General features: G+C 36.8%; 1 protein-coding gene across 12 annotated transcripts in view; it reads right to left on the bottom strand.

Annotated features, from left to right (window-relative positions):
* Positions 1-20,995, bottom strand: part of EML1 (EMAP like 1) — a 122,716-nt gene that overhangs the window by 30,000 nt on the left and 71,721 nt on the right. For 3 of the 12 annotated variants that reach the window (XM_088057506.1, XM_088057499.1, XM_088057504.1), the window contains exons 3-7: positions 16,970-17,102; positions 11,314-11,364; positions 7,889-8,023; positions 1,528-1,556; positions 100-126 (exon numbers count right to left, since the gene is read on the bottom strand). In XM_088057506.1, coding sequence (XP_087913632.1) covers positions 100-126; positions 1,528-1,556; positions 7,889-8,023; positions 11,314-11,364; positions 16,970-17,102 — 375 coding nt within the window. The remainder of the gene's footprint in view (positions 1-99; positions 127-1,527; positions 1,557-7,888; positions 8,024-11,313; positions 11,365-16,969; positions 17,103-20,995) is intronic. The other 9 variants (XM_088057501.1, XM_088057509.1, XM_088057505.1 and 6 more) reach the window with 7 other exon arrangements.

Raw genomic sequence — 20,995 nt, 5'->3', positions numbered from 1 at the left:
ATGCGCACAAGTTAGAAAACAGCTGTATATACATTGAGCTTTTATCCCACCAGAGCCATTTTGCTTCGAGAGCTATGAGGTTTTGGAAGTGAAGCCTACCTTTGCAGTGTGTCACACGGCGCTTCCCTTGTGATTACAGAGACAGAGACAGAAGGGCTAGATAAAGATGTGTTTGAATACAATAACTCTCTAAATACCTGCTCTACAGGCTGTCCAGCCTTATTCTGCTGCAGGCTAACCTGGGGCTTGAACAAAACACTGGGCCATACACTGGGCAATTACCTTCTAAAGCTCTTTCCTCAGTTGGGAGCCTTTGTTTGGTTCTACCATTAAAACACTGACTTAAACTCAATTATGTAATTGTATACTTAAATAAAATGCCAATATAACCTTCTTAGATAAAACATCAATTCCAGTAGAAATTTTGTCTAGGTGAGAAGGACATCGATGTAGTGTTACACTTATTTAATTACTAATCTTTATCTATGGGAAAATGGTAGAAGAAAAATTATTACAAGCACCTTTGCTTACATGGTATAAGGGAAGGAGAAAAAATAGGCAAGGAAAGAATATTCTGTGCAAATCAGACGTTTTCTTTCTCTAAACCATCAGTTTTTATGGAAGGGACATGAACCATGATTCTATTGTCACAAGAGACTTAAGTGCTTATTTCATTTCATGTGCAAAATCAGTCACATTAAACCACGAAATATGGCTTAAGAGCTTTGTTGGATGCTGATCAATCCATGCAGTAAACAAAAGATCTCCAACTTTTTCAGCTTAATGTATGATTACTGTCATAGAACTATGCATAAAAAGAATACAATACAGCTGATAAATCAACAGCATTTTTTCCTTTCCCTATTTTGTTAAAATAAATCTTTATTTTAGTTGTTGTTGGCTTTTCAGAACTAAAATAACTGCTACATACACTACGCAGCTTCATATTTTTATTGACTCTTCAAAATTTTTAACTGTCTAATGACAACAACAAACACTGCTTTCACTCACACGTACTATTTCACTTTCAAAATCTTTCAGCAGGGATAATACCTAAGTTAGAAAAAATTGAAGTGCTTTTTAAATTAAAGATAGATTACCAAAACTGTAATAACAAACCACCTTTTTATTTGTATTACATTACAATTTGGGGACAGACGTGGCAATCTTCAGAGGGTCCTGTTTTATGATTAACATGACAGCATCATAACTGGAATTTCGCATTGCTTTAATTAGCAAAACCTTAATACTCCTTTGAAGAGAAGACATATGAGAAGAAAGAAGACATGGTCTTTTTTGCCCTTGTCTTCTTATAAAGAATCCCAACTGTAAAATAAATCTATTGGATCAATAAAATCTAGAGTGAACCGATCAACTTTTAAAAAATATATCAGCAGCATCCTGTAAGTATCATGTTCAGATTCCCAATACCAATTTCTAGGCATCCACAAAAGAAAGGGGGCTAGTGGGGGAACCCAAATATGTTATCACAGTAACTATCTGCTTAAAAATTTTAAAAGTTCCTACCTGCACTGAACATTGGTTCCTTGGGTTTGCTGTGAAAATAATGAAGAAATTACTATTTTAAAAGCATGCACATACAGTCTGCACATGTATATGTATCAATGTAACATAAAAACAAAAATAAAATAATATCAATTTTTGTTCAGTGTATGTATGAATAAAATACTTTTTCAATTAAATTATTTACTAAGTAAATTTCCAGGCAAACACAGTTAAAACCAGTAAACATCCTTAATGGCACTTTTGCATTTGATTTTCATTACATTCTCAAAATTATGGATTTTCCTCTACTAACAGCCCAATTTTCTTTTTCAGTGAAGTTAGTCCAGCTAACACAGGAGAACACAGGAACTGGCTGCAAGCAGCTGTATCATTTTTTGTTTCCAGCCTGGATTTAAGGAGCAAATCAAAGTTTGAATCCTGCTTTTTCCAAAGACTTCATGTAAAACATAGAACAGTTGTTCCTTGGTGAATGACAGTACTTGATAAAACACAGAAAGCACATAACCATGATCAAAATGTCTTCTTTTTTTGTCACTGCACAGCTGCCTGCAAGATAACTGGAAATGGGCTTTTCTTTTTGTCTTGAGAAAATATTTGGGAAAATTTGAGGGGAAAATACATACAGCATGTTAAGAAGCTCTCTGGATAGTAGTACCCTGGCCAGAAGGAAGGAATCTTTGTTAAGAAATGCTAGTCATTTGTGTTTTTTGTCCTTTGCCCCTGTAAATCAAGCTTGAGGGTATTGTTTTGGATGAAGAATGGAGGGGACACAAAGTTATATTATGCAGTTATTTTTCTCCCCAGTTCCCTCTTTTTTAATGCAATAAAACTTTTGAAGTATCAGATAACTGCTGTAAGTTTCTTAGGGTGATTCCAAAAGGGCTGAACCTCCTATCATTCTGAAGTATGAAAAATGCTGAAGTATGAAGTATTCCTAGAGCTTGATGCCATCTCAACACCCTCTCCTAGACTGCAGTGGGCAGATAAGGAGAAATCAAAAAAAAACAACAAGACTGTGTTGGATTTTTGCACACAGGTTTTTTTCTAAGCATTAAAGATTCTCTCTCACTACAATGAAAGATACAGCAAATAATTCTATTGTATTTCTACCTTTGGTTTGACACTTTTATTGAGAATAATACTTTACTTAATGATAAACCCAAAACAAACCAAATTACTTCTAATTCTACTCCCGACTTAGCAACTTTCCATAATATCAGCCTTTGTGTTAATCATGCAACAAAATACATGCTTCAAGCTGGCATACACAGCCAATGTAATTTATATAAACAGCATGATGTGCTGCCATTGTTAACACCAAGATGAACACTTTCTCTTATGAATGAAGATATTTTTAGAAAACAAAAAAATTTTATGGGATGGAGCACTAGTCAGAAATGCTGCCATATTAAAGACAAAACAGTCCCTAGTTCTGAACAGACCATGTTGACTTATTCAAGCTAATCAAGCAAATATGAAAGGCTGATTCCTGACAGTAATAACACAAATCATACACAAACCCTAACCGCACACAGCTCAGAGCTCTGGCTACCCTTTTTCTGGAACTTGAGTCACATCTTACTTAACTAACCCTCAGGAAGGCTTACTTCTGGCTAATAGCTACAGGAGTAGGGACACTTCATAGTAGCATGGGGGATTATAGTCATCTCCTTATGCTCAAAGCTTCTTGAAAGAGCTTTCTATAGCATTCTGGCTTTGCGTAACAGCCTACAGCCCTATATGCTTTGAAAAACAGTCATAGAGTATCTCAAGCTGGAAGGGATGCCAAGGGGTCAAGGATACAAACAGACTGTGAGTAGATGGTTAGGTTAACACACTCTCCCTCACTCACACATACAGTCAGCTTTCAGGGGACAGTCTTAGTCCCAGCGTACAGAATTATCATTTTCCTTCCCATGACTCATGGTTTGTATTTTGCATGGTGGCTCCGTTTCAAGACGAATCATGAGGCAAGACTTTAGCCAGCCTCTTCCACAGGATAAGGACACTCATTCTTCAAGGAGGTGAAAGCTGGGGTGCTGAACAGGCTGCATGGGACAGAAATGAGGGCAAAAGTCTCTAACCATACAATGGCTGTTTTCACAGTGGTACCAACATCACAAGCACCAGTTGAGGCAATCTAACACATACTCTTGATTAGTTCCTTGGAATGCTTGCCCTTTATTTAAGCATCGCATGCCTTGTGTGCTGGACCTCCTCCCCAAGTCCTAAGTGAGTGATTTCTGATCAGTGCTGCTGCTCAACCCTTTGTGGCCTAACAATTGCAAAATGACATAACCATTGAGTTTCTGTTGAAATAGTATAAAAAAATTAAAAATTAATCTCAAATACTGTTGACAACCTTGGAGCAAAACATTTTGCAGATAACCATTATTTAGTTGCAGTGTTTTGATTTCTCAGCTATTTTGGAATCAATTTTCAAGTATACAATACATCTATATAGTTCATAGAAGTCATAGCTTTCCTTAATTTAAGTGAATAACTTTACTAATAGTCTCACTTCTATGTGTTTAGTCGCCTTAACGTATAACTAATTTCAGATAATTGTCATCTTAAACAGGTAGCTGGATCATAGATATAGTCATAAAACAGACTTTGCAAAGCACTGTATTGTATTTAGATTTTGACATGTAGATCTTCCACTGCACAACACACACTGAATTAAACTTTTGGGCACTTGATGTAATGTAATTTTTTATACAAGATAAAATAAACAGAATAAGGGTAGGTATTGTAGGATCACTTTTGTTAAAAGTTTTTCAAAAACTACAGTAAATTACTACATCAAATTGGAAAAGCAATGAGATTCACTATTGGTAGGTGAAATTATTGCTGTTCATATTGCAGAAACAACTCTTCCCATATAAGTATTGATGCTTGTTTTTTTAACAAAAACTATCCATAAGACGTTTGTTTTGTTTATAGAAGATGAAGTTATTTTAATCAATGAGGTCACCACATAATGGCTGTTGATATCATTTGATATGTGTGATAGAGTAGGAAGTTATACATAGATGCAAAATAAAAAGCAAAGCCTTAGGAAAAATATCCAACTGTTTCAAGAGATCAATATAGAAAACAGCAGCTCCATGCTACTGACTTCATTAAGGCAAAGTAACTGCATGAAGTTCCACACCATTGCAACACTTCACAGAATTTGCAGCTTAAATTAAGAGTGAGCTGGTTTTTCAATGGTCCCTTCACTGGTCATCATGGGTTTTGCCTGGTTTTGCCCTTCAAACCTTTCAGACTCGTCCCAAAGATGGTTGATGTTTGATTTGCCAATTCAGATGTGTGCAGATATACATTCTCTGTGCTGCAAGGGTCTGAGAAAAGATTTTATTCAAATCTGCACATGCAGAAAGATACTTTGTTCTTAAGTAAACTAATAATAGATTGCTTTTCCTCTCAAAAGTAATATTTATTTATGGATATTACGTATTGATACAGTAAATTTTTTCAGTTATTTTTGTCTTTTAGAAATCTTGAAGTATAACAGTCTTAGAAACAAAATGAAACCCACTTCTACTAGTTATTTGTTGTTTATAATTATCTTACAAAAATTTTAAGGGAAGAAAATTCAGATGTTAAGATAGAGCCAAATTTTCCTAAGTACCAGAAAATCCAGTCCTGTGGAATTCTATTGGCTTATCAAAACTTCATTCACATGCATAGATGCAGAATGCAAACAAGATGTTAATTTGTGTAATTACATCTTTCTTGGTTACAATTTTATAACATTTTCTCTGATAGTATTTCTTTTTTTTCATTATTCCTTTGATTTGCTTAGCCTTTCAATGAATCACAGAACAGGTGAGGTTGGAAGGGATCACAGTTATTTATCTGGTCCAACCTCCCTGCTCAGGCAAGGTTATACCAGAGCACATGGCACAGGATCATGTCCAGACAGCTCTTGGACATCTTCACTGAGGAATACTCCACAGTCTCTCTGGACAATCTGTTCCAGTACTTGGTCACCTACATGGTAAAAAAATTTTTCCTCCTATTCCTGTGCATGAGTTTCTGCCCATTGCCTCCAGTTATTGCTTGGCACCACAAAGAAGAGCCTGGCTTCTTGACACCCTCCCTTCAGATTCTCACAGACATTGATGGGGTCCCTTCTCAATGGTTTCTTCTCAAGGCTGAACAGGCCAAGTTCCATCAGCCTTCACCTTTAAGAGAGGTGCTCCAGTCCCACCATCAACTTTGTAGCCCTCAGCTGGACTCACTCCAGGAGCTCCATGTCCCTCTTGTACTGAGGAGCCCAGAGCAGGACAGAGCACTCCAGGTGCGCCTCACCAGGGCTGAGTAGAAGGGCAGAATAGGATGGTTGGATTTGATGATCTAAAAGGTCTCTTCCAACCAGGACAATTCTATGACTTTGTATAGGATCACCTTCCTCAACCTGCTGGCAATGCTCTTCCTAACGCACCCTAGGATTCTTCTTGGCCACAAGGGCACACTGCTGGCCCATGGACAGCTTGCCCACCAGAACACCTTCTCCTTTATCATGCATGCAGGTCTCTTATCCACTTTTCCTGATTTCTTGCTCATCCGGATGCATTGTTCTTGAGCCTGGAGGAAGTGATCCTTGAATATCAATCAATCTCTTGGATCCCTCTTCCCTGAAAGTCCTGTTCCCATGGAATTCTCCCAAGATCCCTGAGCAGGCTAAAGTTAACCCTTAAAGACCATTTTAAAGTACATGGCTAAAATCTTACTTGCTGCCCTGCTTCATCCCCCCCTGGTACTGAACTCCACCTCATGGTCACGACAGCCAAAGCTGCCTCTAACCTCCACATCTCCAGCAAGACCTTCTCTGCTTGTAATCACAAGGTCAAGCAGCATACTATTCCTTGTGGAATTTTTCACTTCCTGTGACGGGAGGATGTCATCAATGCTTTTCAGGAACCTCCTGGACTGTTTGTGCTTTGCTGTGTTGCTTCCCCAGCAGATGTCTGGGTAGTTAAATTCCCCCAGAAGAACCAGGGCCTGTGACTTTGAGGGTGTTTCAAGCTGCCTGTAAAAGACCCCATGCACTTCCCGCTGTTCAGGTAGCTTGTGTGATCAGCCACAAAGTGCCACCCTTATTAGTCTGCCCTTTTATCCCAACCCACAACTTATTCTAAGAGTTCCTTTGTTTGCACACTTGCTGCCTTGCTTCATAGCTGAAAACACAAGCCAGAAAACAAGTTATTAATACTGTAATCACCCATATTTGGGTTGTAAAATACTACTGAACCAGCTCAGTCACTCCTTACTCAAGCAAATATGCTAAAGGGGTAAAAAGGAAGGAACATTTTGTGCTACACTATGGACAATGACTTGTGTAATGGCATTGATGTCCAAACAGAGCAGGTAAATTAAGTTATTAGTTGAGCTTCATTAACAATGCATTTTTATGGCCACATCATCTGTGAGACAGTGAAACAGTACCATCATCACCATTTGCTGCAAAGAAAACTGCAATAGAACAGGTCAAGTGAAACGGCCAAAACTAAATTCTGACTAGGAAATACAGAAAAGAACTTCTTGACCTATACTGACAATACTGATGAACCTCAACGAAACAGCTATTTGTTCAAGGCTCTCCTAAGTCTAAAATCCTTGGACAAGATATCCTCTTTTCTCTGTGCTGTCAGCAATACAGAGAAGCATGAACAGAGATACACAGAGATAGGCATCGCTTCATTCTGCTTCACTGAACAGCACTTGCATGTAAACCTGTCTCTTCATTTATCTTTAATCTGGCTCTCAGACCAAGGCATTCATAGTTCAGAGACTGGCTGGACATCAGTCTACATGTGGGATGTGGTGACTGAATGCTTCTCAGAAATTGTTTTGATTTTTCTTTCTCTTTCCTTCACTTCTTAAACTACCTTTATCTTGATTTATGAGTTTTCTCACGTTTGCTCTTCCTATTTTCTTCTCCTCATCCCACTGGAGGACAGGAATGAATGGCTGTGTGATATTTAGATGCCAGCTGGGGTCAATGCACCACAACCAGAAGCTCAAAGAAATACTTGTTAGAAATATGAAGACCAAGGGAAACCGCTAAGATATTTGAAAAGGCATGTTTAATAATTATGAACTTTTTTGGAAAACTTTAAGTTCTCACACTGTTTATAGTTTGGAAACAAGGCAAATAAATTTAATCGAAATATGAAAACCTGTTTTTATTTCAAATGTTTTAATAAAAGCTTTGGTCCAATAATTGGAGCTTTGTGAAAAAAGAAAGCTTCCAATATTTCAAACAAGAAAAACTAAGTTCACTAAAGAAACTAATTTCATTATTAGAGTAGGAGGCAAAGAAAGGGGATAGATACTTAGATAACATTACCTTTCACTGTTCTTTTTACCACTAGATGAACTGCTGGTGGAACCAGTGCGGTTGCGACTCCCTTTGGAATCTCCATAGCTTTCCCTCCGACCTCCTGGGGACACACGCTCAGCTGAACTGGTTCTCTTAATGGTGCTAATAAAACAAGGAGCAAGTTTCACAGTGGCACTTGAAAAAGTATATATTCTACAATAAATATTTTGGAGAAATGTATCAAATAGAACACTGACCCTAAAAAAATAACTATGATTTTAAATTATAAAAAATAACTAAGATTTTAAAAAAAATCTTAATTTGATTTGTTAAAGAGCCTATATAAGAGTTTTTCTGAGTATCTGGTGCAACAGAGACAAATATACTACTTTCTCTGTAATCATGAAATAGAAAATGGGCTAAATCAATTTCATAGAGTAGCTACAATCATTTTTCCAGGTCATGTTTCAAATCTCTGACTACCACTCCATTCTTCTGAAATTTCGGATTCTCTTATGAAGAAGCGAAAGATTTAAAGAAAAAACATATTGCCTGACATTTCCAGCCAGACTACAGAGAATGCCAAAAGTATGTCAAAATATGAACACAAGCAAGCTAACTTTGGGTCTTCATCCAGTATCAATTACACTGTGGTTCAAAACTACTTTTAACATATTCCAAACTACAATTAATGGTGAGCTAGCCTGCATTTTTTTATTGTTGACAAAAAGGTATGTTTCCTAGTTACATGTACAAATAAATTAGATTCTCCACATGTCCTGACAGGAGGTTTCTCAAAGGCTAAAAGCTCACCCTACCCTCTCACTCTTCAACCATCCTTCCTGCCAAGATAGCTATCAAGGGAACTCCTGTGTGGCTTTATGGCACCCCTTAAACATCCAGCTCCCTCTGATGGAAAAATGTGAGCCAAAAAACAAGCAGTGTTACTTAGTAAATTAAGAGAAACTCAGTCAGAACTTACACCTTACAGGAGACAAATTATTGACCAAAGCACTTCTCCCTAAAGCAGTGCTTCTTAGCAAGAGAGGGAGCAGCTAAGGGTGAGGCCCTAAAGCTCAATGCTTTACACGTTGCTGCAGGCCCTTTGCAGCAGAGCGGCTCAGGCAGCAGTACCCACACTGAGGCAGAAATCACCCCCATGGCAGCAGCTGAATGACAGGACTGAGTCTCAGGGTCTCATTTCCCCCCATTTCAGTCCTGTACTGCTTTCTCCCCTGCAGATGCACAATGAAAATATCCACTTTAAGCCATGAAATCCCCATACCAAATAACCACCTTCAGCAGCTCTCTCCCCCAGAAACCAGGGATACCAATGATTGCTTTCAAGCTCACATCTCCCTACCCAAATCCCAACCGCAAGCTCCATCCCACTGTGAAAACTTCAGTACTTGCTCCTTTAAGGCCAGTCTCATCCTAATCACACCTTTTATGATCCCCAGCCACCCCTCCCCTTAGCCTCCATACACCCCCAGAGATGCTCTGCTTACCAGAATACTCATCTCATGCATTCTTGAGGACTACTCCAAACCACCCCATCAGTCCCTAACAGCTATCCCTATCCTGTCATCTCAGCCAGCTCCTCTGGCTCTGTCCCATTTTATGTGTGGTGTAAGATGGCTCTCCATAACTAGAGGAACCAAGATAGACTTTTCTGCCTGGTCAAAAAATACGTAGCTTAGCAATTGTACACCACCTGCTTTAAAAAAACCCAAACTTATTTCTGCTCCCATGTCTTTTTACCAGCAAGGCGGTGAATGTTTCAACACCTCAACTGAGACTCAGTTACAGAAAAGATGGGAACACTTGAACCAGAGTCTTTCTGCAAAGCAAATGCCCTTCTGAAAAGAAGGCAGTGCCCACCCAGGGGCTGATCTGCAGAGGCAATGCATGTTCAGGTGCATCTCAGGCAGTTTGACAAAAAAACCTTCTGGTACATGCGATGGTAGGACAGATGTTCAGTACTGCATTCTTGTAATTAAAAGAAGCTTCAAATGATTAAGCTGAAATTAAAAAAATAGTGTTTCTGTGGAGAAAGCAATGTAAGAGAGCAAGCAGAATGCAAAATTACACAAAGACAGAACAGAATACATTCATAGGGGAAGAGATAGGCAGGAACAAGAATTTAGTTCTGTCTTAATTTCAGAAGTGTACTTTCTACACTAGACTAACATTATCCAAGTCATCTCAATGTCAAATACATGAAAAAAACCCCTTTGCTAGTAAATTAAAGAATGTACTGTTAATATTTAACTACTGTCCTCACATCTCATAACATCATCCAGTTTAGTACTACTCCAGTTAAAAAATAAAACCTTGATACTGAAAATGTTTGTTCTACATTAAATGGCTTTATTAGCATGTGCCTTCCACTGTTATATACATTAATTACAGAAACATTCTGTGTGATTTGTGAGGATCAAATCATTATATTGGCATCTTTTCTTGATTAAGAAAATTTCAGTGTAGGCTGACGCATATTGTCTTCATTAAGGATAAGAGGCGTCAACATCAGCCTACACCAAAATTAAATTAAGGACATTATCAAAGTATACTAATATTAGAAAAAAATTAAGTTACAGAAACAATTTGAAACTAATTTTAATGTTGCTTGGGGTTTTATTTTTATAGCTGTCACCATTCAAAAGATGAAATAGAGAATAAATGAAAGGGTGGGAGTAAAATTTAAAAGTTTCATTCTATCTTATTTCTGAATAATAAAGTCTCATATCAGTATAAAAATTATTTTAACTACAGGTTTTAAATTTTTTTAAACCCTTATGATTTATGTCCATCACTTCTTAAACTAATTAGTAATGCTGTCTTCTGACAAACTTTATTTTAAACTTTCAACAACAAAAGCCCAGTGAGAAGCATTAATTGGTGGTTGGAAACAAGGATTTTAACTCCATTATATTAACTCAGTTTTGGCACTATACACATTTTGTTAGCTAGAGTATTAAACACCAGTGACAATATTCACAGCTACAGGAAATACACTGTCACCTGAGGAGGAATTTAAAATACTTATTTAACTTACAGGTTTGTAAGAGTATAACTGGATTCCGGAATTTGACTTCCACATTAGTGATATGAAAGGAGAGCATTTGCAATTATTTCAGATGACAACATTTGGTTACACAATTTTTAATTTGTTTAAGACAGCAATGTGGTCTAACACCCCTATAATAAAAATTATGTTAGTATGAAATAATGTAGATACCATCACTGACGTTATTGTTATCTAAGTTGTGTGATGCATTTATCAATGATGAGAAAGTATTAGACATTTAGTTCTGGAAATGTTAAAAATGGCAATAATAATTACAGTTCTATCATGTTAATGCTTTTACTAGGACAGCCATGTGTTGAATTGAAATGGAAAGGAAAAACAACTGAACTTCAACACTACAAAGCTATTAAGGATCCCTCACCTTAGAGCAGGCTTTTTCAGTTTGCATGCATTGAGAAGATTCACAGACCTGCTTAATCCAGATTGAGAGGTGCATAAACAAAGCAGAATAAAAAGTGAATGCAACAATAAAATGTGGAAACAAGACATTTACAAGACTTACATTAAAAGACAAAATTGCATGCTTTCAAGATATGAAGTCACGTGCAAGAGTAAACAACAAAGTGCTCATTGACTCAGATGTTTGATCATTTCAAACCATACATTTAAGAACACCAATGTATCTTTGAATGACAAAATCTCAGCAGTGCCCAATAGACTGACCATTTGTAAAGCGACTCAAAAATAAAATTAAAAAAATAAAAATAGAAAAAAAAAATCAAAGAGGTTATCTGGAGGAACACGACAGATGATCCAGCTAAAAGACAAAGACTATTAAAAAAGCAACAACAAAGACAAGAAAATAAAACCTCATATATACATACATATACCACTGCATAGCATGAATGTTTCAGGTAGTTGCATTATTGAATTGTGGTGAACAAATCTGGCCAAAATTAAAAAGATATATACTTAATTACTAAAATTATTTGAGAAAATATAAAAGCTTTTTAGTAAAAGAAATTAAAAACCAGTGCACAGTGCTCTTAAGACAGAAACTGATGGCATTAATATTTTGTCTAGTACTCATTCTGACCCTCATTTAAATCAATTAGAATGAATTCAGGAATAACATATGACTTTAATTTCATTACGCCTCTGAGCAAAATTCACTAATAACTTTAATTGTTAGAGATATTGTGAAGTGGTGTAATAGTTTTGCCGCCCGAAGTTCAGTGGAGAGGGATTTCTTTTTTAAATTTGTATTCTAAATATTTTAAATCACTTTCTTTGAGAGACGAGTGTTACACAGAGCATTTAATTGAAGGTTCGATTCAGAGTTTGTGTGTGTGCCAGTTACAAACCATCACTGCCCCCCAACAGAACACACAACATTAATTCCAGGCGACTGAACAATTTCCTAGGGGCCATGTGTTTAGAGTTTAGAAGAACAGGAATTTATCATATTAAAGTATTTTATTCTCCCTGCAAACAAAGCTCTTTATGTTTTCTTTGTTCTTGCTTCTTCCTTTTGATCTCCATTGTCAGAGTTTTGCACCATTGTAATACTTTGCAATCTGCTGGGGGAGAAAGAATGACTGATTGTCTCCTTTTGAAAGGCAAAGTATGTGCAAGCCTCCAGCGTGCACCAGCATCCCTACTGGGAAAGGTACTGTCTGAATTCTCCTCCCTTTTTTTTCCCCCCCTTTTTCCCCCTCATCTCCTGGAAACAAAGCTGTCCTAGATGAGTCACAAAACCTTAGATTTTAATAGGGAACACACAACATCACTTCTACACACTGGCCAAATTCCAAAGACAAATTTAGTGTTAAGCAGTAAACCTCAAGCCACATTACATGCCAAAGAAAGAGTGCAGGGGGAAGGGAAAGTTCTGCTCAGGATACACTAAATTTATCTTATTCAGAATGAAAATTTCAAATAATTATTCTACGCACAAAGTTCAGAATTAAACTATGTCAGCATTAAAAAAGCTGTTACTCAAAGTAGCTCATACATCTCTACATCATAGAATTAGTAAATATATTTAAATCAAATCTTCTGATCAAAGGGTTCTTGTAAAGATGACATGCAAACACTTTACAAAGCCAGGTAATTCTTGATTGTCTGTGTTAGGTGGTTGTTCAGCCCATCTCAGAATCACTCCAGCTCTCTGTTAGCTGGCTGGCACCCAGAACCTCACAGCTGTGTTGACATGGCCCCCAGAGCCTGAGAGCAGCATCTTCTCTTGGTGCTTGACCACAATTTTTGGTCCCAGTACCACCAGCATCACCAGGCTTTCCTTGGCTTTCTATCTTGCACTGTATCACTGCCATATGCATTTATAATCCAGTTGATCCATGTTTTGGATTTGTTCTTTTGCTCTATTCAAGTTATTTCAGTCCTTCCTTAACTTGGATAATTGGATATTGACTCTCTGAGATCTGAATGCTGAAGCAGGGTTTGGTGCCCTCAATTCTAATTGAAGTTAGAGTCAGTTGAGGTTACTCAACGCTTTGCAAAAATCTGGATTTAATTATCACATTAGGCCCTATAAGAACCTACTGACATCCAGAGATACATGCTTTACATATGGAAAAGCAATATGCATAGAGGTTAAATGATTTGCATAAGGTCACTGAGAGAATATATGGCAGAACTCAAATAAAAGCCTGTTAGTTCCACCCTTTCAGCCTCAAGCCTTTTTTATTACCTCCAATTTTATATTCCTGCCAGAAGAAGTCATTTCCATTTCAAATATTAAATGGGAAATCAGAAAATGTAGTGAACTCTGAACCACATCTCCTTGGTAATCCAGCAAGGCAAATAAGCCATATACCAACCTGTGGGTTCAAATGAGTTAACCAACACATTTAATACAGCTATTGTATGAAATCAGATTGTGTCTGCAGACATACCCGTAAATACATCTATCTCTAAGCAGGAGAATGTATAGATGCACACTTAGTCCCCATGCAGACTATTTGCATATATTTACATAATAATGCACAACAAACTGTTTCAATGAACATACTGATGTAATTTCAATTGGATATCATACAGTCTTAACCTCAACAGTGCTAAGTATAGGAGAAAAGAGGAATCAGAAAGTATTTCATTGTAAGCCCTCTTTTCATAAGACAATAAAACATTTGGGAAGGACTCCATCCAGCTGCACTTTCTCTTGGGTATATGGTCACAGGTAGTAAAAAAATGGAAGATGCTATTTTTTACTATTGGAATCCTAGCAGATATGTGTCAGTCTCAACAGGAGATCAGAAGTTTAGAAGATGACTCAGCAAAAAATTTTTTTTCCCTGTTGTTTTTAACTTTCATTTTTCAAACTCTACCTTTTCAATTGTGCACCTGTGTTGAACAGAAAAATTATTAAAAGCATTCACATAAAAATTAAGTTTAAAAACATACAAAACCACTTAATACTATTTACAGCTGCTGTGTCACATGACATATTTTGGACTAAAGAATACATACACTACAAATTAGATACAGTTCTGGAAGCAGCTCATAAGAAAAGAACACTGCTTAGCAGAAATCAGAAGTAAAAAAATAGCTTGAAATTTCCCACCATCTGTAAACTGTGCAACACTGAGAGAAGCTTCTAACACAAATAAGTCCTTCCCCTTGCAAAAGGAAGATGTTTGATTTTGCTGATGTATTTCCATTACTGTTTTATGCATAAACACATGCAGTTCCTGAAGGTAAAAGGGTCCAGTATAAATACAAAGTGTGATTGAATTCATCTTAAGGATGCATAATGAATTATTCTACTTGACTGTATACAAGAAGGATATTTGGAGCACTTACTGTATCATCTTTGAATACTGAATGTGTGGAACACCATTAACTATAAAACCCTGAAATCCAACCAGTTATTTCAAGGTTCACTATTAAATGATTACAGAATAATTTACCAAAAAAATGTTTTGTACAGTAATTAATCAATGAGGTTCTTACCAGTCCACTCTATTCCTCTTGAAGTACATTTATAGGCAAAGCATAGAAATATGCTTTAATTCAGATTAATAAAGGTAACAATAAAGAACATTTTCACATTAAAGACACCAGTACAGAATTTTAGAGCATTTGAAGGGAAAAATAATTCTACAGCACCTGAATTTACAACTGCTTTTTTCAGGCCATAAAGCAATCCCGCCCTCCTAAGCACTCTTATTAAGTGCTCATCTATTCCAGCAAAACTCTCCATATATATTTTTTCTGTTCCAAAACTGAATACACATTTTCATGTTGGATACTTAAAGCACCTTTGGCCTAGCTGAATGAGAAGGGACAAAACATAATAAAAGGACACTAAATACTTGCCCTGTGGTGGAATTTCTCACACAGGAATCAAGACAGTCTAAAAATACTCTCTAATGATGCTCTCCAAGGACTTTCCCACTGGCATGCTGGGTATCCAGGCTTCACATGGGTCAGGTGGAAGGGATACAGGGTGCCACTTACCTACAGGGATCCTAAGCTGGGATAATGCCTATAGGCTGCTGGCAATACCAGATGGAATACCTGAACTACATAAAGGCCCCCAAGAATAGAGAAAGCATGAGTATGATTCTGACCTGCATTTCATCCACCCTACTCTGGGGCAGAAAGTCCTGTGCTGAACCTTAGAGCATACAGACTTGGGAATCACACCCTCTGTACACAGGTGAAGTCTCCCAATGTCTATGCTCTCATATGATTTATAACTACTAGTTGAAACTTAATTAGGAAGAATGAAATTATAATTATTAAGAAAAAATAATTTGTGAAGAACAAAGGTGTTAAAATTCAGCACGTACTAAATAGTACTCTTTTTAAAACACTAATATATTACCTTTTTAAAAGGAAAGTTCTTTCACCCATTTTCAAACTTCTGATAACACAAATCTAAAGAATGGAACAGTTTGGACAGTATTTGCCACCTTTCTCTTCTGTTAAGGGCTAATTCAGACCAGACTATCAAAGGCTACAGCAAGCTCCAGCTCATAAGAGCTCACAGGAGTTCATTTTTATGACACAAATAAATACGGTATTTTCCAATTTTAGTTGTGCACAGTGTAACTGCTCTCTACAATAACAGAACCTGGAGTTTCTTGAAAATCAGTCCCCTTCAACACAGTGACAAAAACATGGCATATCCTTAGCCACCATCGCCCCTTTGAAAAAAAAAATTCTCTTTACAAGAGAGACCTCAGATCTTAGCAGGTTAATGCTCTCATGTCTACAACTTACCCTCCCTCAGAGCTGACAGCATCATCACAACAAAAAGATGAGGAGACACACAAAAGAAATGTACAAAAAAAACCAAACCCAACCCAAACCCCACACTATTATCTTTTATACACGTACCACACCACAGATTAGCACCACAATAACTGCCACATATAACTTGAAGTTTCTTCACCCAATCCATTCCATTCCTTATAACCCAGATGTGTAAAACATTTAGTCTATCTAAAAACAGCTACACACAAAGCAAATTGGGACAGAGCAGTAATTTTTATAAGGGCTTAATACATGCGAATGGTAAGAGATCTAAAGATGGATGTTTTCATTTGCATAAATATGTGCTAGGCATAGAATTTTCCTCCTCCCTGAGATGCTGCTAACCCTGTGCATGCAGTTTATATGATAATTTTGTTAGTGAGAGAAAACCACCAAAGATAACATACTGATTTGCAATGATAACATTGTTTCTCTGCAGATGATATGTTTTCTACTATCCACTCAGAAAATTCTTGCACTTTTCACATCATGTTGGGCAATAGCACAATAGAAATGCTTTATTCTCTCTACGCTAAATTCTTAAAAGCAAGAAATGAACACAAACCAGTAAGACCGAGCATTGTGCATTCTTTCAATACTCATGGAAATAACCTTAATTGTAATTAGAACGAAGAAATTTAAAGCCTCTTAGAATGAAATCCATCTCCTTTTCTTTCCGAACTAAATATTTAGACTGCTGCTTTGCAAGTAAGAAAAACTACATATCTAGAAGGTTAAAAGAGGAGCTATACCATGTTTTCAATTCCATGGTTATAAGGTTTCTCATAGATCCCTACCTTTTTGCTGCTGGTGATACAGTCTCCTTTCTGTTTCCTGATGGAGAAGGTAAAGAGCCACTTGGTTTCTTTGGTAATACTGTTCCATTGTTAACTGTAGTCCTTAAAGGCAGGGTTTGTACCAGTGGTCTTGCTGTAAAACAAGTGTAAGATGAAATCATGACCTCCATTTACTTTTCTGTGTTTTTTCCTCAGCAAACAACACTAGAATATTTTAAATTTTCCATGTAGTGTGCCATTTTTCAGTCACTATGGCCAAATTCAGCACAGATGAGGGTTTTTACATTGAGGAATTTTAAAATAAAAATAAAAATAATAATAATCACAATAATAATCATAATAATCATAATAATCATCATCCTATCAAGTAAAAACTCTGTCCTGGATCAGGGAGCTTAGTGGTAAAAGCTAAAGTAGTTGTCCTCAAAACCAATCCTGCTCTGTCCAAAGAGCATCAGTCTCTTGCCCACCTGGATAGCATTCAGAGGAGTGCTAGAAATGAAGACAAATTGTCGTTCCAGACACTCCTGCTCTTCAGCCCTCAGTCTTCTTGAAGGTTTTCCATGAGCAAATTATATATTAAGAAATTTCTACTCCCTGAAAAGGTCTTTTTTTCAAAGAATGTGAGCTTATGTTTGACAGAAAGGATTTGTACCCTTTATTCAGAAAAAGCTACTGAAATCACAGAAGAGTGAAGGTAATAAGCTGGCATTATCTACCTACATTCTTCTGATCAATCGCTGGCTCAAAAAGGATCTACATATCATAGCTGTAATTAAAATTAGAATAACACAAAAGTCTCATTCAAGTATTTAGAAGTTAGCTGCAAAAACAGTGTTTAAAAATGCAAGGAATGAGTACCAACACAAAAACTACAGTAGATCATAGCATCGAAACACAGACACAAACATGACTAGTGCTTTCTCTACAGCAGGGAAAAAAGCTTGAATCACTTGAAATTTGACTTTGTACTACACGCCATTGTAGAGATGCCAAAAGCCTCTGGGTTCAGAGAAAACACCACCTGAGAGAAGTCAGCAGTCACAAGTCACTTTAGGAACATAAAATTTCATTGAACTTGGAGAGGATGGCAGGGAGAATACCTATGAATTGTTCTTCAAAAAAGTCTGCCAAGGATAAAAGATCTAAAAGGCTAAACTGAAACAGTACCAATTGTATACAATTATAGGTCATAATGTAACAACATCTTATTGTAGCACTGACAGCAAGTATTTTTTGACTTGTTCACCCTAAGTTTTCATATACTGAACAAAAAGACGTGAAAAACTGTGCCTTCAGAAGATTGTCAGTAAATATGGTCTACTAGAGAATGCAACTTGCAAGACAAACTTTGTCTTGAAACTTAGAATACACATTACTTGTTATGTACTTGTCATTTATTTGTTCAGAGGAAATTTAGAAAACAACCTATAAGGGAAATACTGAAGGAATGAGGCTTATTTGGCTTAGAAGAGTGAAGCATGACTGGAAAGAAAGTCAGCAGGGGAGATAAAAGAAGAAAGTTTTCTCTGTGCTCACTGAGGTTGCCTTCTAGCCCTGACTTCCATGATCTGTTTTAACTGACTAACAATGCAGTCTTTAGAGTTTATACAAAACATCTGAAGTTTACTTGGCTTCCCCAGCCTCTATTTGTTTTTTTATTAATGAATTCAGATATCATAATTCTATTTACTTCTCCTTTATTAATTTTTTGTATATTAAATTATGTTTACAGTTTTGTGCTGGAAGCTCTGCTGCTCGTTTCCTAATTGCTGCCCTGCTGCAATTAATCTATATATAAAAAACTGATTGTGTTGCATTCTACAGAATCACAGGTAACTACACAGTTGAGAAGCTGTGGACCTGGCATGCTTTCTGTAGCTCATAAAACTTTAATGAGCTCTGAGAAGACAAATTAGAACAGCAACTGGATTTAAAAAAATAAATTATTAAAGTATTCCCTTATTTGTAGTTATTTAAAAAGTATGCCTCCTAAAGAGTAGCTAGAGTGAACTAGCTGGAGTTTGTTTACTCTCCTATCCTTACGAAATCGAAACTAGCAGCAGCCAGGAATAAATCCTGCAACTTTTAACAGAAGTTTTGCTTCAGATCCAGCACCAACCCACAACCCACACTTCTGGAAATAGAGATTTAAATGGTCAGCTAGCATGGAAAGCAGCACCATTAAACTCTTGCAAAACACACAGAAAAACTGTGCATTATTCAATAAATCCACTGTTTATTTGGGAGCTATTTAGTTTTACTTACAACAGCTGGTTCACACCAGCGGTAACTGGCATCACAGTCACACAATCCCAAACGTGTCATTGCTGTTAGAAGTCACTAACACACTGCTATTACTACTTTGTCAGTAAGATTTATTTTGGAAGTGCTGGTGCTTCAAGGTCTTACCTGTGGTAGCAGGACCGACAAGTTTATCAGCCTCAGCAGCAGCTTTTTTAATCACACTCTGATCTATGGATTAATAGGGCTGTTAAGTTTACAAACAAACCAATAATTGCAAAAGGAAGTAACAACAAACACAAGTAAAACAAAGGCAGGAAGCCATACTGAAACTCCACCAAGTAGTAGAATTAAAAAAGGAAAAGGAAAAAAACCCCAAACAACTAAACAAAAACTCAAAACACCATTAGGGATGGAGCTCCACAAATGGACAAGATAAGCTGCTCCCTTTCCATGATGTATGCTGCTTTTAAGCTGCTTAGCTCAAGTTTAGAACAAGAACACAAAGACTGAAAACAAGCTCAAGATTTTTCCATTATAGATTTAAAGTCTGAAACTTGAAATCTTTAAATTAATTTTAAATCTGAAGTACTCAGAAAAATGAAGTCGTTTGTCCCATGAAGATTCTTGTTCCAGACTTCATACAGTTGTGGGGGGATCCTGTTTTTCCAAAGGTACAGACCTCCCCCAACACACACACACACTTAATCCCAACCTACTTCATCTATAAATCAAATGATAACAGCAGCATATAATATGCTTCAAGCCCCAGTTTGTATGGACACAGTTTCTGTGACATTCTGTGGGATCAAATTCCACTTTTTAAAATTCCAAATGTGGAATTAGTCATTAAAAAATTTAGGAAAAATAAACAGGTTCAGTCCATGCAGCCCAAGAGGTAAAGCATGAGAAGCCACCACTCCAGCTCCTCCCATGGCTAAAAAGGCCCCTCTCCTAAGAGTCTCCATCAGGAGCCTCTAAAATGCTGTTCCAAACTAAAATTAGTCTCATGCTAAATTATTGCATATAATTTGTCATAAAGTAGTTGTGCCTACTAAGGAATAATAGGCCATCATGTGAAATATATCACATTTTACAAAACAGCTGGAAAGAAACAAGTGATGAGAATACTTCAGATTCTCTTTCATGTTCATAATTCATGTTTAATAAGGTTGACCATATACTAAATGATACAGCTGATGCACAGCAAACTGAAAGTTCTTTACGTGAACAGTCACAGTACTGATTTTCTCCAGAAATTCAGTGGGTTTTGTTGGCAAATACCAGGACCCATTCTGGTAATTTGCAATGGAAAAGCAATTGACATTCATAGTCCTCTATATGCATTGTTACAATAAAACTTCTTGCACTGTAATTTCACACACACAAGAACCACAAACATATACATTAAAAAAAACCTCCAAACCACACACACACAAATCCCACAAACAAGCAAACAAAACAACCCCTACAAAACCAGCCACAAAAGACAGGGGGATAGGCTTACAGCAGCTTTTCTTCAATGTACATTGAACTATGGCTCTGATGGTCTGCCATGACCAAGAAAACCTCTCCTGATTTAGAGTTCAACTCTGCTCACAGAATCCATGAAAATCTGGTTTGTATTTTGCTAAGTAAAGCCAGCAGGGAAGAAGAACAGATTTGGTTACAACTCAGTAATAATTACTAGATTTTATTTCCCCCATGCATCAGATATCTATTTTACAGCCAACGTGAAGCCTCTTAATCTCTTGTAAAACCAGATTTGATGGAACATTTTAT

Source organism: Pseudopodoces humilis, chromosome 7 (genome assembly GCF_049639895.1).
Source record: "Pseudopodoces humilis isolate 2021_Gansu_Grassland_sample_001 chromosome 7, ASM4963989v1, whole genome shotgun sequence".
Classification (NCBI taxonomy): domain Eukaryota; kingdom Metazoa; phylum Chordata; class Aves; order Passeriformes; family Paridae; genus Pseudopodoces; species Pseudopodoces humilis.
This window is presented reverse-complemented; position numbering and strand designations above follow the sequence as displayed.